This window comes from Fusarium oxysporum, chromosome 13 (genome assembly GCF_000149955.1).
Source record: "Fusarium oxysporum f. sp. lycopersici 4287 chromosome 13, whole genome shotgun sequence".
NCBI lineage: Eukaryota > Fungi > Ascomycota > Sordariomycetes > Hypocreales > Nectriaceae > Fusarium > Fusarium oxysporum.
The window spans coordinates 50,431-64,488 of NC_030998.1; the positions used below are offsets into that span (position 1 = coordinate 50,431).

The following is a 14,058-nucleotide window of genomic DNA, read 5'->3' on the forward strand; positions in this document are numbered from 1 at the left end:
GCAACACACTCGAAAACCTCAAGGATCCGAGCCTGAGCGCGCTGGGCCAAAGCAGGACTTAGTGTTCTACTGCAAATACTGCAGCAACCCACCGTACTCCACATACGTGTCTACCGCATTCCGTAACCACCTACTTAAGATACACTCAGTTGAAGCCGCTGGCTCGGAGCCAAATTCGACCAAGAAAGTGCGTACCAGCCTCATCAAAGAAGCGTTCAACAAAGCAGGCGAGATTGAGGTTACTAAGCTTCAAGAAAGAGAGGAGCAAGTTCTTCGCAACGTACTTAATCCAAAGGCTGCAATGGAAGCCTTAGTCCAGCTGGTTACTGTCCGCAATCTCCCATACAATTGCAATACTTGGCCAGAGTTGCACGCTCTGCTTATGGCGGCAAACTATACTGCAGAAGAGCTTATCAACACCTCCCACGGCCATGTCCAAAAACTCTGCTCGAACTCATATGCGATCCACAAAGATATTCTCCGAAAAAAGCTGCAATCCTCACCTGCCAAGCTTCACCTCTCTGCTGACGTATGGAGCGCACCAAACCACAAAGCTTTCCTAGGAATATGCGTGCAATTTATGCAGGAAGGCACGAAAAATCCCTGCCAGGCACTGCTGGCCTTGCCTGAACTTCCTGGCATAGACGGCCCTGGAAGCCACAGCGGAGCCGAGCAGTGGAAGCTCCTTCAGCCAGTCATTGAGGAGTACGGCATCTCACGCCAGCTGGGATATATTACAGGAGATAATCACGGTTCCAATGACGTGCTATGTCGTCTATTGAGCCACTTCCTTGATGGACGAGGCGTCGCCTGGAATGCAAGACACCGACGGATTCGTTGCCATGGCCACATTGTCAACCTTTGCGTCCAAGCGTTTCTTTTCATGGATAGCAAAGAGGCTGTTCTTGAAGCCTGTAGGCAGATTGAAGAGATGGACCAAGCTTCGTTCAACATTGACGTGATGCAGGGTTGGAAGAAGCGAAAGGAGCGTGGCTGGAGTCAACTCAGTCCGCTCGGCAAGTTGCATAATACTGCTATCCATATTAGAGCCAACGATTACAGGTATAATCTCTTTCGGAGGCGTGCCGGCAAAGTCCTCGGGCTCGACAACGATACACGCTGGAACTCATGGTTTCTTCTGCTCGATGCCGCTCTTGATAAGGAGGAGCATATCAAGTGGTATCAGGACAAATACTACGACGCCCTTGTGGACGACTACTTAGCACCACAGGATTGGCAAAACCTTCGCGAGACGCGGAACTTCCTACAGCCGTTTTGGAAGATAACTCTCCTTACTGAGGGGTATCGTTCGACGCTCGATCGTACATTATTTACGATGGATGTCCTTCACAAGCATTACCAGCAAGCATTCAACAAATACAAGATGAACCAACAGCTACTTGGTCCGGTACTGACGAGCTGGCATGTCTTCGACAAATACTACCAGCTCTCCGATGAGAGCCCTGCATACGCTGCAGCCCTTATTCTCCATCCATCCCGAGGAAAGGCTCATATACAGAAAAATTGGCCAAAGGCATGGCATAAGAAGATCTTTACAGGAGTGAAGAAATTGTGGGAAGACGAATACAAGAACCTGCCAACCGTTTATACTACTCCTTCCATTGTTCCGGCACTGGAACTGGATGAGTATGACCTGCTTGCACAGGAGCTTAATGTCATAGGCGCAGAGCCCGACGTTGACGAATACGAAACCTACACCTCCCAGCCACCCATTCCAATCGACTGCTCCCCCCTTGTCTGGTGGCTCCGCGATGAGCAGAAGGAGCGCTTTCCCCGACTGTCAAAGATGGCAATAGACATTCACTCAATACCTGCCATGTCTGCTGACCCTGAGCGTACATTCTCTGGAGCACGGCGTACAATTTCGTGGGATCGAATGCTCCTTGGAGCATCGACAATTGAAAAGGGGGAGTGCTTGAAGAGCTGGATTCGCAGCGGTATAACGGCAGGGCTACACGTAGACGAGGTTGAACAATATGAGTACATGGCAGAGGAGGGAAGCACCAGCGCTCTAGAGGAAGATGTGGGCCCTTGACCGGTTTGACGTCATTTGCCGTATGGGCAATATATGGTTTAGTTCGCCATACGAGAATAAATCATACACCATAAACCATTCAGGTCCGTATGGCGTATGGCGTATGGTTAGAAAGCCTGGCGGGGGATCAGAGCCGCTCCTCTGCCACCTCGAACAGCCTGTCACTTGCAGCTCTCCAACAACAGCAATTGTCTGTACCTACTTCTCACGGTATAAATATCAATGGGTGGAATGTGAACACGCAGACAAACAGACCAAGTGTTGGGTTTGGAGATCCTACGCCAAGTCCGGGCCAGCTTGAGAGGGACAGCATTTCATTATTTAACTTGACGAATGAGGCGGAGGCCGCGTCTCGATGGCAGCAAGAAATACCTTGGTTCTCACAGAATCCGTTTCTCTCCCCCGAACTACCTATATCGCCAGAGCTTGAAGACCCTATGCAAGGAAATGGCTTCACGGGAGCTTCCGAGGATCTAAACTTTGATCTCCTGGGCTCACTTGGAATTTTGACTCAGAATCGGATCACGCCAGGCCAGACATCTCAACCGGGCGGATTTTCAACCATGCTGAATACTCCAGTCTCATCTGACGGCCACTATCCCAGAACAGGATCTATTGCCAAACCCCACAGTAACCAACACTCTCCACTTGATGTTGAGGCCGACACCGAACAAGGTAAGACTCTGCACGGTGCTGTCAAAGCTGCGCGTGGTACGGACTTGCCAAATACGGCCGCAACGCGTCCGCAGTATGGTATTAGCCAAACCCTGCAGTCATGTCCTTTCCACAGACTCCACAAAGACGATGATCTTATCAAAATGGTCAGCAACTACCCAAGTGTCATGTTGCAACCAGGAGTATATCCCCCATTTGTACATCACAAGCTATACCGATGTTCTGCCGGCGACGTGGCAGAACCGCTAGCTAAGGCCTTTTGCTGTGTTGGGGCGTTCTACGCTTCTGTCCCTGTCAGCGAGACATTTGTCTACTCGCTCATAAATGAGGAGACCAATAAGCTTGTCAAAGGATTTGTAAGTAAAAGGCCTGTTACGAACTAGTCATCCAGTCCCATTAACAGTGTTCAGCATCAAATACCCCGTTCTGATGCGGACATGCTGGCGGTAGTCCATGCCATGTGTATCTATCAGATCCTGGGGTTCTTTGTTAGCGTAAATACAGAACAGACGCGTGCAGCCGAGTCACAGCAGATGTTCTTCCTCAAGGTAAACAACCTCTGTTATACCTGTTAAAGTTTGACAAGAAGCATAAGCTAAAAGTGCATGGCAGATGACCAGACGTCTCGCCAAACAGTATCTCCAAACCTCAACAGTCAAGGACGGAGAAGAGACCAATTGGCGCAAGTGGCTCATGGACGAGACAATTCGCAGAACCGTTTTCCTTGTCAATGCCATAAATACGCTTTCCTGCCGTATTCAGAAGCAGGACCCGAACTACTTTGAGCCTCTAGACAATGATCTCATTCACAACTTGACTCTCCCAGCACCTGAGGTTATCTGGAAAGCCTCCTCGGCAGAAGAATGGACTCTTGCCAAGTCTCAACTTCCTTCTGACGATTTAGTGCGCACAAAGGTTACTATTCGCCAGGCTGTTGATCAGATCAAGAATTCAGAAAGACTTGGGGACCGAGGCACTCGAACTAGCCAGCTACAGTTCGACGTGTTTGATGACTTCACGAAGCTCGTCATTGCTACAGCAGATGTACAGTAGCAGAATCTGGTATTTTGCCTCCAAAGCGTATATTTTAGAGCGGCTCATTTCGTCGATGTAATCCATTATGATCCTGTCAATGCTGTGCTTCCTATGTTGATGTTAAATGGCAGCCTGATGTCTGAAAGGTTACTTGGGAATGACAGGTTATTGTATATGTAGTTAATCTATAACATCATTGAAACACCATGAATTCCAAAGATTATAATTAACGCCGAATAAATTATGCAAGATAATGTTAACATATCCTGTTATCCACAGATCGCTGAATCCTATGCGAGTGCATATGTATAGAAGGCAGACAATGCATCTGGTACTTCTCTCCAACAACGTCAGCAGACTGCGCCGGCCTTTATAGCTAGCTTAAAGCCTTCTCATTAATCCGGTCCAAGATTACAAGGCGTTCCGCGAATCCCTTGCCAGCCTTGCTCAAAGCATCTATATTATCCTTTTCTCTCGATAGGATAACATTCTCAGGATAGAACTTTCCCAGAAGCGCTAGCTTGAGAATGGGGTCTGAGGTGGGAATGATATGGATTGTATTTCCATGACCGTCCTTTACCCGGGGTGAGATGACAAGTCCAGGTCTCGAGAGGATATCCGCTGCATCGTGGACAATTGTCTTGTGGATGCCACTGGCGCCTTGGGCCGAGAGTGCGCTGAGAATAGGTGATGATGTTCCCCTTGAAGATCCCTTGTCCGCTTTGACTTCATATGCGTAACGCCGGCCGCGGGCGATCTGGCCGAGATCAACAGATACAGATTTCCCCGAGTAAAGCGTCAGGCGTAGCTTGACAATGCGTCGAAGAGCGTCTTTCCCGGCGTCGATGGCCAAAGAAGACTCGGTGACTCTGGTGTCAACTCCTAGCAGAGAGGGTAGATTCCAGCTACCGTCCTCAGAGACGGCTTCACTCGCTGCGAGCTCTGTTCTGGGAGCGTCGATGTATTCCTTGTGCTCGTAGTCAAACAATACCTCGCTCTCTACGTCATAGACATGGGCTGGATGATAACGTAGTAGGTGAAGAGAAGTAGACCCAGACAAGAAAGCTGGCAAAACCAGGCCTTGGGAGTACTGGAAGCCGTAGCCACCTCGAGGGAGATGGCGAGCCGTGAAGACCTTGGCGAGATCGACAATGGCAACATGCTGGATCGTACCTGTTAAGCAGTGTACAAGGAAGAGCTTCCGAGGCTCCTCCAGATCGCGGATGCCTCGGCTCGAGTCTCGGGGAATGACGAGAGGCACCTTGTCGTAGTTCTCGAAGGGAATCAAGCTGTCACGCAGGAGAATCATGCGATGAAGCCACTCGTTATAGAGCTCCATCAACTGGGAGTCGCTTCGAGGGCCAAGCAGAAGGCCTGCAACCGCTGGAGTCCAGAGATGCCCCTCACAGGGGCTTCGGAGCCGGATCTTGGGATTGGCATTGGTAGGGTCGATGCTTTCGTGGACGTATCCAACAAGAGTCTTTGCGATCTTGTTTGCTTGGATCACAATTTCCCTGCGCGCAGTATCCTGGGACGAGTGGACCAGTGGCAGTGTAGACTCTCTACCTGTAGTTGCAAGAGAAGCGGCCAAACCATTGACGAGAACAGTGCGAGCAGGGATATCGTTTGGTCCATCTGGACCAAGTCGAGATATGATAACATCGAGTAGGGGCGACGTGGTGGCGACCAACTGTCGGACACTATAAACTCCGGGCGGAGTATAGAGCGCATTGTTTATGATGAGAGGATAGCGCTCAGCTTTCGAAGAATCATCATTGTAGGGAGGAGACGGGGGAGATGTCATGGCAACAAGTCCGTCTTTCTGAGTCCACGAAGGGTAGACAGTATAGCCCAATGTGAGATTTGCAAGGTTGGCGAGTCGGTAGGGCGCGGCGGAGGAAGGGGGAGGAGTGATAGCGGAGACCATTGTACGGGCCAGTAGCATATGGATGGAGAGGATCAAGGGTAGGCAGAGGATTCGAGGGAAAGCAGAGCAGACGAGGAAGAGGGGCAGGGCTATGATAGAGGACCGAATGATGGACTGTACCGACAGCTTGGTCGGTTGCGGATGCGATGTGGCTGTGTCTGAAGCGTAAATATGGCCCCAATACTGGATGCATAGACGGACTTTTGTAAGGTAAATAATCGTTTTTTCTTTACTCTTACGTCTGGATATCGTTCTAGGGAATCGGCCGCGTGCACGAGAGGCTATGTGAGGGAATGGCCAAAATGATTGATGAATAACGCAACGAAAATGGAGATTAATCTCTGGCATTAAAACATCCCCGCGTGAGGCTTAACACAACGGGTCCTCGGGGCGTGTTGTCTGTCGATGTCCGATGGCCCTGACCAAGTGTTGGTCCTCGCTACGCCCCTTAGTCCTGCTGTTGGTTGAGCCAAATACTGCCCTCAGTGCTTTTTTTTCTTATTCGCAGGTAGTCTCATCTGGGCTGAGTCAAATTTCGTGTAGTCTCTGCTGGTGCTGAAGCTGTTGTTCGCTGTGCTCATTCCAGGCTAAGAGATACTAGGTAAGGTAGCTCAGCAGAGAGAGGTCAGCTAAAGCGCCATCGAGAGCTTTGCCAAAATGGTATTAATTGTCACCAGTAGGAGGTCTGGCGCCATCAATAGGGACTTGGCACGCAATTGCGTGCTTAGCTTCGGAGATTTGTGGCAGCTTAAGGTTGCTCAACTCCGAGAGTATCGGAGTTGGGTGGCATAGTGGGGCTGCCCCGATTTAGAAAAGCAAGTAAATCAATTCTGGTAGATTTATTAAATCTCATGCAGGATATCTGCAGGAGCATTCATGTGGGGGATTACGAAGGTGTATCTGCTTCTTAATTGGATACAGATTATGTGCTTGTGAATATTTCCAGATATAGCCGACAGCTTAATCAGGGTGATACTTAGTCCCGATTGCGATATTTCACCACAATCATTTCGAATTCGTAGACAGATGTAGTACTTCTATGTTAATCTCATTAAATACGGTTAAAGAGATCAATACCACAGAAATAGCAAATATTTCCAACTGCTAGTTAGACTAACTAGTCCCTCTTAACTTTGTACCTTGATACCAACCAACCCCAATTTGCGAAATGTCTACTGCAACTGTTAGTGCCGTGGCTGGTGCTGTGACAGCTTCGACGCCACTGGCACCATTCTCAGGCACAGAAGGAAGCTACATGCTACCTCATCATGCCCAAGAGATTGAGAGGCTCCACCGCCAACACCTCTTCATGAATACTACCACGGGAGGTCAATTGCTCGTAGTGCCATCCATACACGAGAAGAAGTCCTTGCGCGTACTGGACTCGGGTGCTGCTGATGGTAAGTGTCTGTTGCTCTTAGCCTATCCCTAGTATTGACATTCGTAGGCTTCTGGCTACGCGATCTGCCTCGCCAACTTCCATCACACCACCTGGAGCTCTATGGAGTCGACATTGGATCTGATCTCTTCCCAGCACCAGATGAGAGTGCGATTCACAAGGTAGAGCTTCGGAGCCATGATGTCAGAACTCCCTTTCCACATTCGTGGGACTGGTCCTCCAAGTTCGACGTGATCAACCAGAGGCTGCTTATCTGGGGTATCCAGTCTGCCGAGTGGCCTCGTGTCATCTCGAACCTTGTTGCGTCTCTAAAGCCTGGCGGCTATATACAGCTCGTCGAGGCTGAATGGATTGATCCCGATAATTTGGCAGACGAGAAGACCAGGCCTCAACTGAGGAAACAAGCCGCTCTACAGGAATGGTCTACCGCCAGCTTCGGTATGGACATCCATATTGCTTACAAGCTCGAGGGGCTCCTTCGGGACGCTGGCTTGGAGGATGTTCGCAAGGTCCAGTTTAATCATGGCTATGGCGCCCTCGCAAGATCCAAGGACCAGAGGAATGTGTCGGCTGAGCTCTGGGTCGAGTGCTTCAGGACCTTGGATGAGAAGATACCTGGTGAGTCGAACGTGTCGTTTTCAAAAACGCCAGATGCTAACATTATGGCGTTACAGAAGGTGGCATTCCTGGGGTTGCAGCGAATTCGAAGGAGTTCCATGAGTTCCTCGATGCTTTAGAGGTCGAGATTAAGACGTACGGCTATCAACCTAAGCTCAATTATGTGTATGGACGAAAGCCCTTGGCTTAATGAGAGAAGAAAGATAGACCCGTATAGATGTATGAATCTTTATTCTATCATTCAATGAGATCCACCTTGCCGAGATGTTCATAACAGTGATACAAATTGAACTTGATGTCTCATATTGACCCATGTACAGACGTTTTGTCCCTATATCATCTTGAACAGAGTCAGAGTTGTTAATGGCCAGAATGCGATATACAAAGACTCAATATTCGTAGCACGTCGCGGTCTCAATGTTGTTAAGAGCTCTGCTCTGTGTGATAACTCTAACCTTGCTATTTATAACATCTAACTCTTACGCAAGTAATGGCACATATGAAAGTTGCTACTGGCTTAGAGATATAGGTTTAATTTGCGACCGCCGCTAGGTAAGTATAAGAGTGGATGTTGCTCAATGTTCAACCAAAGTTCTTCACAAACTCGGCGAAGCGTTGCACCAGATCCAACGCCTGCTCGCCCGACAACCTAGGGTCACATAACGACTCGTAGCAAGCCTTCAAACCTCCCTCGTTCTCGCAGGATGGACCACCTAAGCATTCTGTGACATCGTCTCCCGTTTGCTCCAGATGGATACCCCCCAAATGACTCCCAAGACTCCGATGAGCAGCATATGTCTCCTCAAGCTCAGCCAACAGGTCTTCAACCCTCCTAGTCTTGGTTCCATCTGGCGTAGTGAATGTGTTACCGTGGCACGGGTCACACATCCAAATCGGTAGATGGCCACTGAGCTGCACTGCTCTGATGATGGCAGGAAGTACCTGTCCGACCCTACCATGTCCCATGCGAGTGATAATGGTGACCTTGCCATACTGTGCAGTATCGGGAGCCAGGGTGTCAAGGAGGGCAATAACGTCTGCTGCTGTGGCTGTTGGACCGATTTTGACGCCGATAGGGTTTCGCAGTCCACGAGCGTACTCAACATGGGCGCCATCAAGTTGACGAGTTCGCTCACCCAGCCAGATTGATGTTGCTGACAGGTTATAGGACTCATGTGTAAGAGCAGATTCATAGGGGAGATGAAGTGCCTCGTGCGACGTGTAAAGATGACACTTGTTGAATGCCTTCCCAGGTACTGAATTCGCCAACCCAGTGACATGACGGATGCTGTTTTGCGTCGCAGCGGCATAGAAGTAACCCAACATGAGCCGCTTTGGGTCTGGATTTCTATCCTCGAGTCCCTCAGAGTTGATTATGTGGCCTCGGAATGCGTGCACCTTGTCGCCATTTGGGAGCACCTCGAGGGGGTTTGACCTTGGCTTGGCGTATTGTCCTGCAATACGTCCGAGTGGTATGACAGGCTTTCCTATCGCATCTTCGAGTATCTGGCTCTGCTGATGGAGCAGGTCAACCTTGCGATGGATGATATCATGCTGTATATCGTGGAAGCTCTCTGCACAGTCTCCTCCTTGGATGATGAAGCCACGACCCAGAGCAACATGGTAGAAGCGCACACGAGCCTGCTCTATCTCTAAGCGACTAACAAGAGGCGGCAGTTGCTTGAGTGATGCACATACATCCTCCAGGGCATTGGTATCATTGTACTCTACGGCCTGAGCAGCGTACTTTGACCGCCATGAGTCTGGCGTCCAATGGATGGCCCCATTGCCATTCGTCGTGATTTCCTTGACTAACGCTGAAGCTGCGGACTTTCGGTTCCGGTAACCGGCAGAAAGCCGGAGGTTGTATGTCTAATCAAGGTATCTTAGCAGCGGCAACGGGTAGGAGTTGGTTCCTGGGTAAAGATTTTACCGGTATCTCAACATGCATCGCGGGTGTATGTAACATGTCCCGTAGTGGTTGCCACTTGTCCAATTGTGCGACGGTTGTTTATCAATGGATTACTTAAAGATTGTATGAGTCTCTGAGTGAAAAATATATCGGCATAAGGTCGAAGAGACAAGTGATTTCTGAAGATATCGCTGATCTCAATAATTACGCATAAGAAATAAATAAAGGAGTCTCTTTCTAAATGTAATCAACCAGAGATCTTCCTGGCATACACTCGGCTTGGGTTTCGGTCAATAGCAGCGAGCAGAAACGAGCCTCAATCGTAGGCCTACAATGTCACGATTTTGCGTGATTTTGCCATGAGTTGTTGTGTTCCCAGTTCGTGCCAGTTACATTCCGCTGCTGACCAAAACGTGCCTTGCAAGACGTGGGGGCTTCCTGTAGGATGCTATCGTGGCAAACAGACTATGCTAGAGGCCCCGATCCGCTAATGCAAGGCCTGGAGGAGAGTTTCTGCGGGTCGGAGTTGGAACTGCATCGATGTGGCAGACCGAATCGTTGGGGAGGTGTTGCTCGGACATAATTGACCATGGCACTTGGCCAGAAATACGGCTGCATATGCACGTCGAGTCACAATCCTGGCCAACGCTTTCTTCAGACGTGAGAGGGATTGTATGCAGGCGGCATAGTGAGCTGGGCGGGCGAGGTTTGCGTTACAGGAACTGCCTTCCATTTCGTACTAAAAATGTCCTTGCTGGGTTTGACCAAGAGTAGTGAACTAAGTATCCATATCACGTGTTCATAGAATATGAATAATAGCATGAGGTTACATTAACGTTAATTGTTTTCATGTCATGACTTTCACAGATGATATTGAAATACTTAAATAAAGAGGCTATTTAAAAATATCGCTTAAACATTATGCACTACCTGCTTGAAGCAGAGGAGCATTAGCTACAGCCTCAGACGTCTCGCGTTGCATATCATCAGTCCAGGTCGTGGTGTTTTGGCCGTTTTTATGCAGATACGCCAATCTCTCCACAACATGCTTTCCTGCGTAGACTGCGCCATACTTCTGCGGGTTCGCGGCAGTGCAACAAGCCTTGATGGGTTCAACTAAGGCTTCTCGGTTAGGATGGCCAAACCAGGCAATGGAGTAGCGTGCCGGGATAATGTCAGGAATGTTGCCGTCGGCATCAGCCTTGGGAACCGGCTCCACAACGCGATGCTCGGTAGAGATGAGGATGTCGTTGAACCAGCGGGACAGCAGATCTCCAACTGTTCTTGGTTAGTCATTTTCATCTTGCATAGAGGAATCTCTCCAGGGTTCGGTAGCTTACCGTTGATAATGGCGCATCCGGGAATCGGTGGAGCATCGATGTACTTCCCGTCGGCTCGGCGCACCTGCAGACCCCCACTCTCATCGTTGAAGAGCAGGGTAAGGGTACCATAGTCTGTATGTGCCGAGGCCCTGGTCCTTTCTTTGAACGCAGCTCGAGTTGTCTCAGGGTAGTAGATGACACGGAAGAAGTGGTCCTTTTCGTCAACATGGGGCTCAAAGAAGCTCCCGTCGACACCGACTTGCTCTGCTAGAACACGAAGAAGAACAAGGTGGACCTCATGACACTTTTCAAAGAAGAAGTTCATGTCGTCCCGGAACTCTGGCCAGTTCTCAGGCCACTGATTTGGCCTCGTTGAGTCATTCTCCTTCCCAACATCAAAAGCCTCTTTGAGATCAGAATGACGAGAATCTCCTGAAGTTCGAGCGGGAGAAAACCATCCATGGAAGCCCTTGGACTCCCCCGTCTCGACCTTTGCCTTTTCTGATACGGGTAGAGCGAAGAACTTCTTTGCGTGAGAGAAGAGATTCTCTCGAGCAAAATCTGGGATAGAGTGGTTTGACAGGTACACAAATCCAACGTTGACAAAGGCGTCGAAGAGTTTTTGCTTCTCTTTAATGCTGTCTTCCAGGACTCCTGGCGACCTGGAGATCGAGGGACCAATAATCTTGGCAAAGTCAATGACTGGGAGACTGGCAGTTTCTTTTGACGCCATTTCCAGAGATTGTTTGACAAAAACGAAGTCGTTGTGGTAGAATTGTATGAGAGCTTGGTCGTTTTAGTCTAGACACTGCTGTATCTGTTAAGCCTTGCTCAAATTCTCAAATTTGGACCTATGACCGATTTATGGATTAAGACTAGAACAATTTCTTAAACACATACTCAATCACCTACTACAAGAGCCTCATGCAAGTGTCTGCCGATTCAATTGGAAAGTCGTGTAGGCATCCGTCATTCACAAGCCATGTCTGCTTTTAGGTGGTAGAGACGATCCGGGCCGCATCGGAGCTGGTACCCTGTCAGCATACCCTGAACCAGTTCAGCACCAGGGAGTACACTGCAATTGTCACGGCGAAGTAGCTATGAACCCTTGGCAAAGTTTATGCATATAACCCGTATATCCATGCAAGTCCGACTAAAACTGCGCTGACTGGTCGCGTCATCGAGGACCCTTATGTCGCGTAGACGCGGAATTTGGGAACGCGAGCTGCCTATGTGATGCTAGAACCGCCACGTCATGGTTTACGCTAACCTGGGGAAAGGCTAGTTGATCTTCACGAGCCGTTTCGAGATGGTGAGTGATATGCATTAGCTCTTACAGGGCTCGGAGCGCGCTGGAAATATACGAGAATAGGAAGTTGGCATCGCAATTGCGTCAATTTCAGTTGCATGTTGAAACACAGTAAGTAAGTTGTCGGCATGTAATTCTGTTGAAGTGCTTTTCTGCCAGGAAGACGAGATTGTCGAAATGGATGGGGTACATGCCTCACAAGCCAGAGACCAAGGCTCGTGTGGAAGACCAAAGCAACTTCAATATTTAATGCCTTGATTTGAGATCAATCAGACTTTCTTCACATTTTTAATTCAAGTCACAATCTCCACTATCCCCAAGATGGTCTTTGAGTCAAAGTTTCCCAAGGTTGACCCGCCGTCCACGGACGTGTTCAACTTCATCTTCAACACTGCTCGAGAGAAGTATTCCAAAGACAAAGTCTTATACCGGGTCCACAACACCGGAGAGACTTTAACTTTAGAAGAGCTCGAGAACAAGAGCTTGCGACTGGCTAGCGTTCTTGTCAAAAAATACGGCATTAAGCCTAATTATGTCATTGCATTTTTAGCCAACAACTCTGTGAGCCATCTTTGCCTTCCTGTCTACGCAGCTGATTTAACTGACATCTAACAGATAAATTATCCTATTGCTTTCTTTGCAGCACTAGCAGCTGGAGCTACAATCTCTCCAATTCCTGTTCAGCAAGGACTTGATGCTCTGGCCATCATTCCCAGACTCGAACAAGCTGATGCCAAGTTGATCATAACTGACTCAACCCTGGCATCTATCACAAAGCCGGCAGCTGAAGCGTTCAATGGCATTCCTCTGATCAGCCTCGACGATTCTTCTGAGGGAATCAGCAACGTCGAAGAGCTGCTTGCCGAAGAAGATGAGCTCTTCAATGGCTTCAGGCTCTCCTCCCACGAGGAAACTGAGAAGCACTATGCTTTCATTTACCGTACCAGTGGTTCATCAGGCAACGTCAAGTCGTTCCTCACAACTCATGCTCACTGGGCAGCCAATCTCCTCACAACCCGCCTGACCGTACCCTCCGACACAGATCCCGAGAAGGATGTCTGGCTGTCCTCTCTGCCTTTCGCTTATGGAATCAATGCAAAGCTGAACCTCGGTCTGAACATCCTTCTTGGTATCCCTGTCATTATTCTCACTCAGCCTTTTGACCAATCTACCTTTCATCTCATCGACAAATATGCCATCACCTTTCTGTTTGTCACCCCACCGCTTGCAGCCCAGATCGCAAAGTCGGAGAAGGTCGGGGTCACTTACAAGAGCATCAAATGGCTTCTATCTGCTGGAGCTCCTGTCCATACCAAGATCCGGGATGCAGTTCAAGACAAGTTCAATGGTGTTCGTCTGACTCTTGAATGGGGTACTACAGAGACTCTCCTCATCGCCCTCCAAGTCGACGAGGCTTCATCTGTGCCAGGATCAAGTGGTACCCTCGTCCACGGTTTCGAAGCCAGGGTCCTCGATATTGAGACTGGCAAGGACCTTGGTCACAACGAGCAAGGAGAAATTCTTGTGAGGAATAGTCTCGCTCGCTTTGCTGGCTACAAGGACAATGAGGAGGCTAATAAGGACTTTGACGCTGATGGTTGGTTCCATTCTGGTGACGTCGGATACATCGATGAGAACTCCAATGTCTTCATCGTTGACCGGTTGAAAGAGCTACTCCGTGTAGGCGACGGTTACGGTACACACGCCTCAGCGGCTGAGTTTGAGGCTGTTCTCTTTGACCATCCCGCCGTAGCAACAGCCGTCGTGGTGGGTATCCGTGACCAAGAGACCCAGCAGGAACATCC

At 49.2% G+C, this 14,058-nt stretch overlaps 6 protein-coding genes across 6 annotated transcripts in view; 3 read left to right on the top strand and 3 right to left on the bottom strand.

Moving 5' to 3' along the window:
* The first annotated feature begins 1,383 nt into the window (after nt 1-1,383).
* FOXG_11899 (uncharacterized protein) lies at nt 1,384-3,972 on the top strand. The gene is made up of 3 exons (XM_018391632.1): nt 1,384-3,087; nt 3,142-3,279; nt 3,344-3,972. Exons 1-3 carry the CDS (start codon nt 2,146-2,148, stop codon nt 3,782-3,784), a joined length of 1,521 nt encoding a protein of 506 aa, XP_018250320.1. The 5' UTR covers nt 1,384-2,145; the 3' UTR covers nt 3,785-3,972.
* A 170-nt stretch (nt 3,973-4,142) lies between these two features.
* Nucleotides 4,143-5,693, bottom strand: FOXG_11900 (uncharacterized protein; the record flags this gene model as incomplete). The annotated part of the gene is made up of 1 exon (XM_018391633.1): nt 4,143-5,693. The coding sequence occupies one exon, from the start codon at nt 5,691-5,693 to the stop codon at nt 4,143-4,145; it is 1,551 nt and encodes a 516-aa protein (XP_018250321.1).
* A 1,168-nt stretch (nt 5,694-6,861) lies between these two features.
* On the top strand, nt 6,862-7,900 carry FOXG_11901 (uncharacterized protein; the record flags this gene model as incomplete). The annotated part of the gene is made up of 3 exons (XM_018391634.1): nt 6,862-7,093; nt 7,141-7,710; nt 7,767-7,900. 3 exons carry the CDS (start codon nt 6,862-6,864, stop codon nt 7,898-7,900), a joined length of 936 nt encoding a protein of 311 aa, XP_018250322.1.
* Nucleotides 7,901-8,292: 392 nt separating this feature from the next.
* On the bottom strand, nt 8,293-9,661 carry FOXG_11902 (uncharacterized protein; the record flags this gene model as incomplete). The annotated part of the gene is made up of 2 exons (XM_018391635.1): nt 8,293-9,582; nt 9,644-9,661. 2 exons carry the CDS (start codon nt 9,659-9,661, stop codon nt 8,293-8,295), a joined length of 1,308 nt encoding a protein of 435 aa, XP_018250323.1.
* Nucleotides 9,662-10,541: 880 nt separating this feature from the next.
* FOXG_11903 (uncharacterized protein) lies at nt 10,542-11,677 on the bottom strand (the record flags this gene model as incomplete). The annotated part of the gene is made up of 2 exons (XM_018391636.1): nt 10,542-10,900; nt 10,963-11,677. 2 exons carry the CDS (start codon nt 11,675-11,677, stop codon nt 10,542-10,544), a joined length of 1,074 nt encoding a protein of 357 aa, XP_018250324.1.
* A 468-nt stretch (nt 11,678-12,145) lies between these two features.
* FOXG_11904 (uncharacterized protein) overlaps nt 12,146-14,058 on the top strand; it is a gene marked incomplete at its 3' end in the record, with an annotated part of 2,346 nt that continues 433 nt past the window's right edge. The window contains exons 1-2 of the mRNA XM_018391637.1: nt 12,146-12,814; nt 12,869-14,057. Coding sequence (XP_018250325.1) covers nt 12,575-12,814; nt 12,869-14,057 — 1,429 coding nt within the window. The 5' untranslated portion in view covers nt 12,146-12,574. The remainder of the gene's footprint in view (nt 12,815-12,868; nt 14,058) is intronic.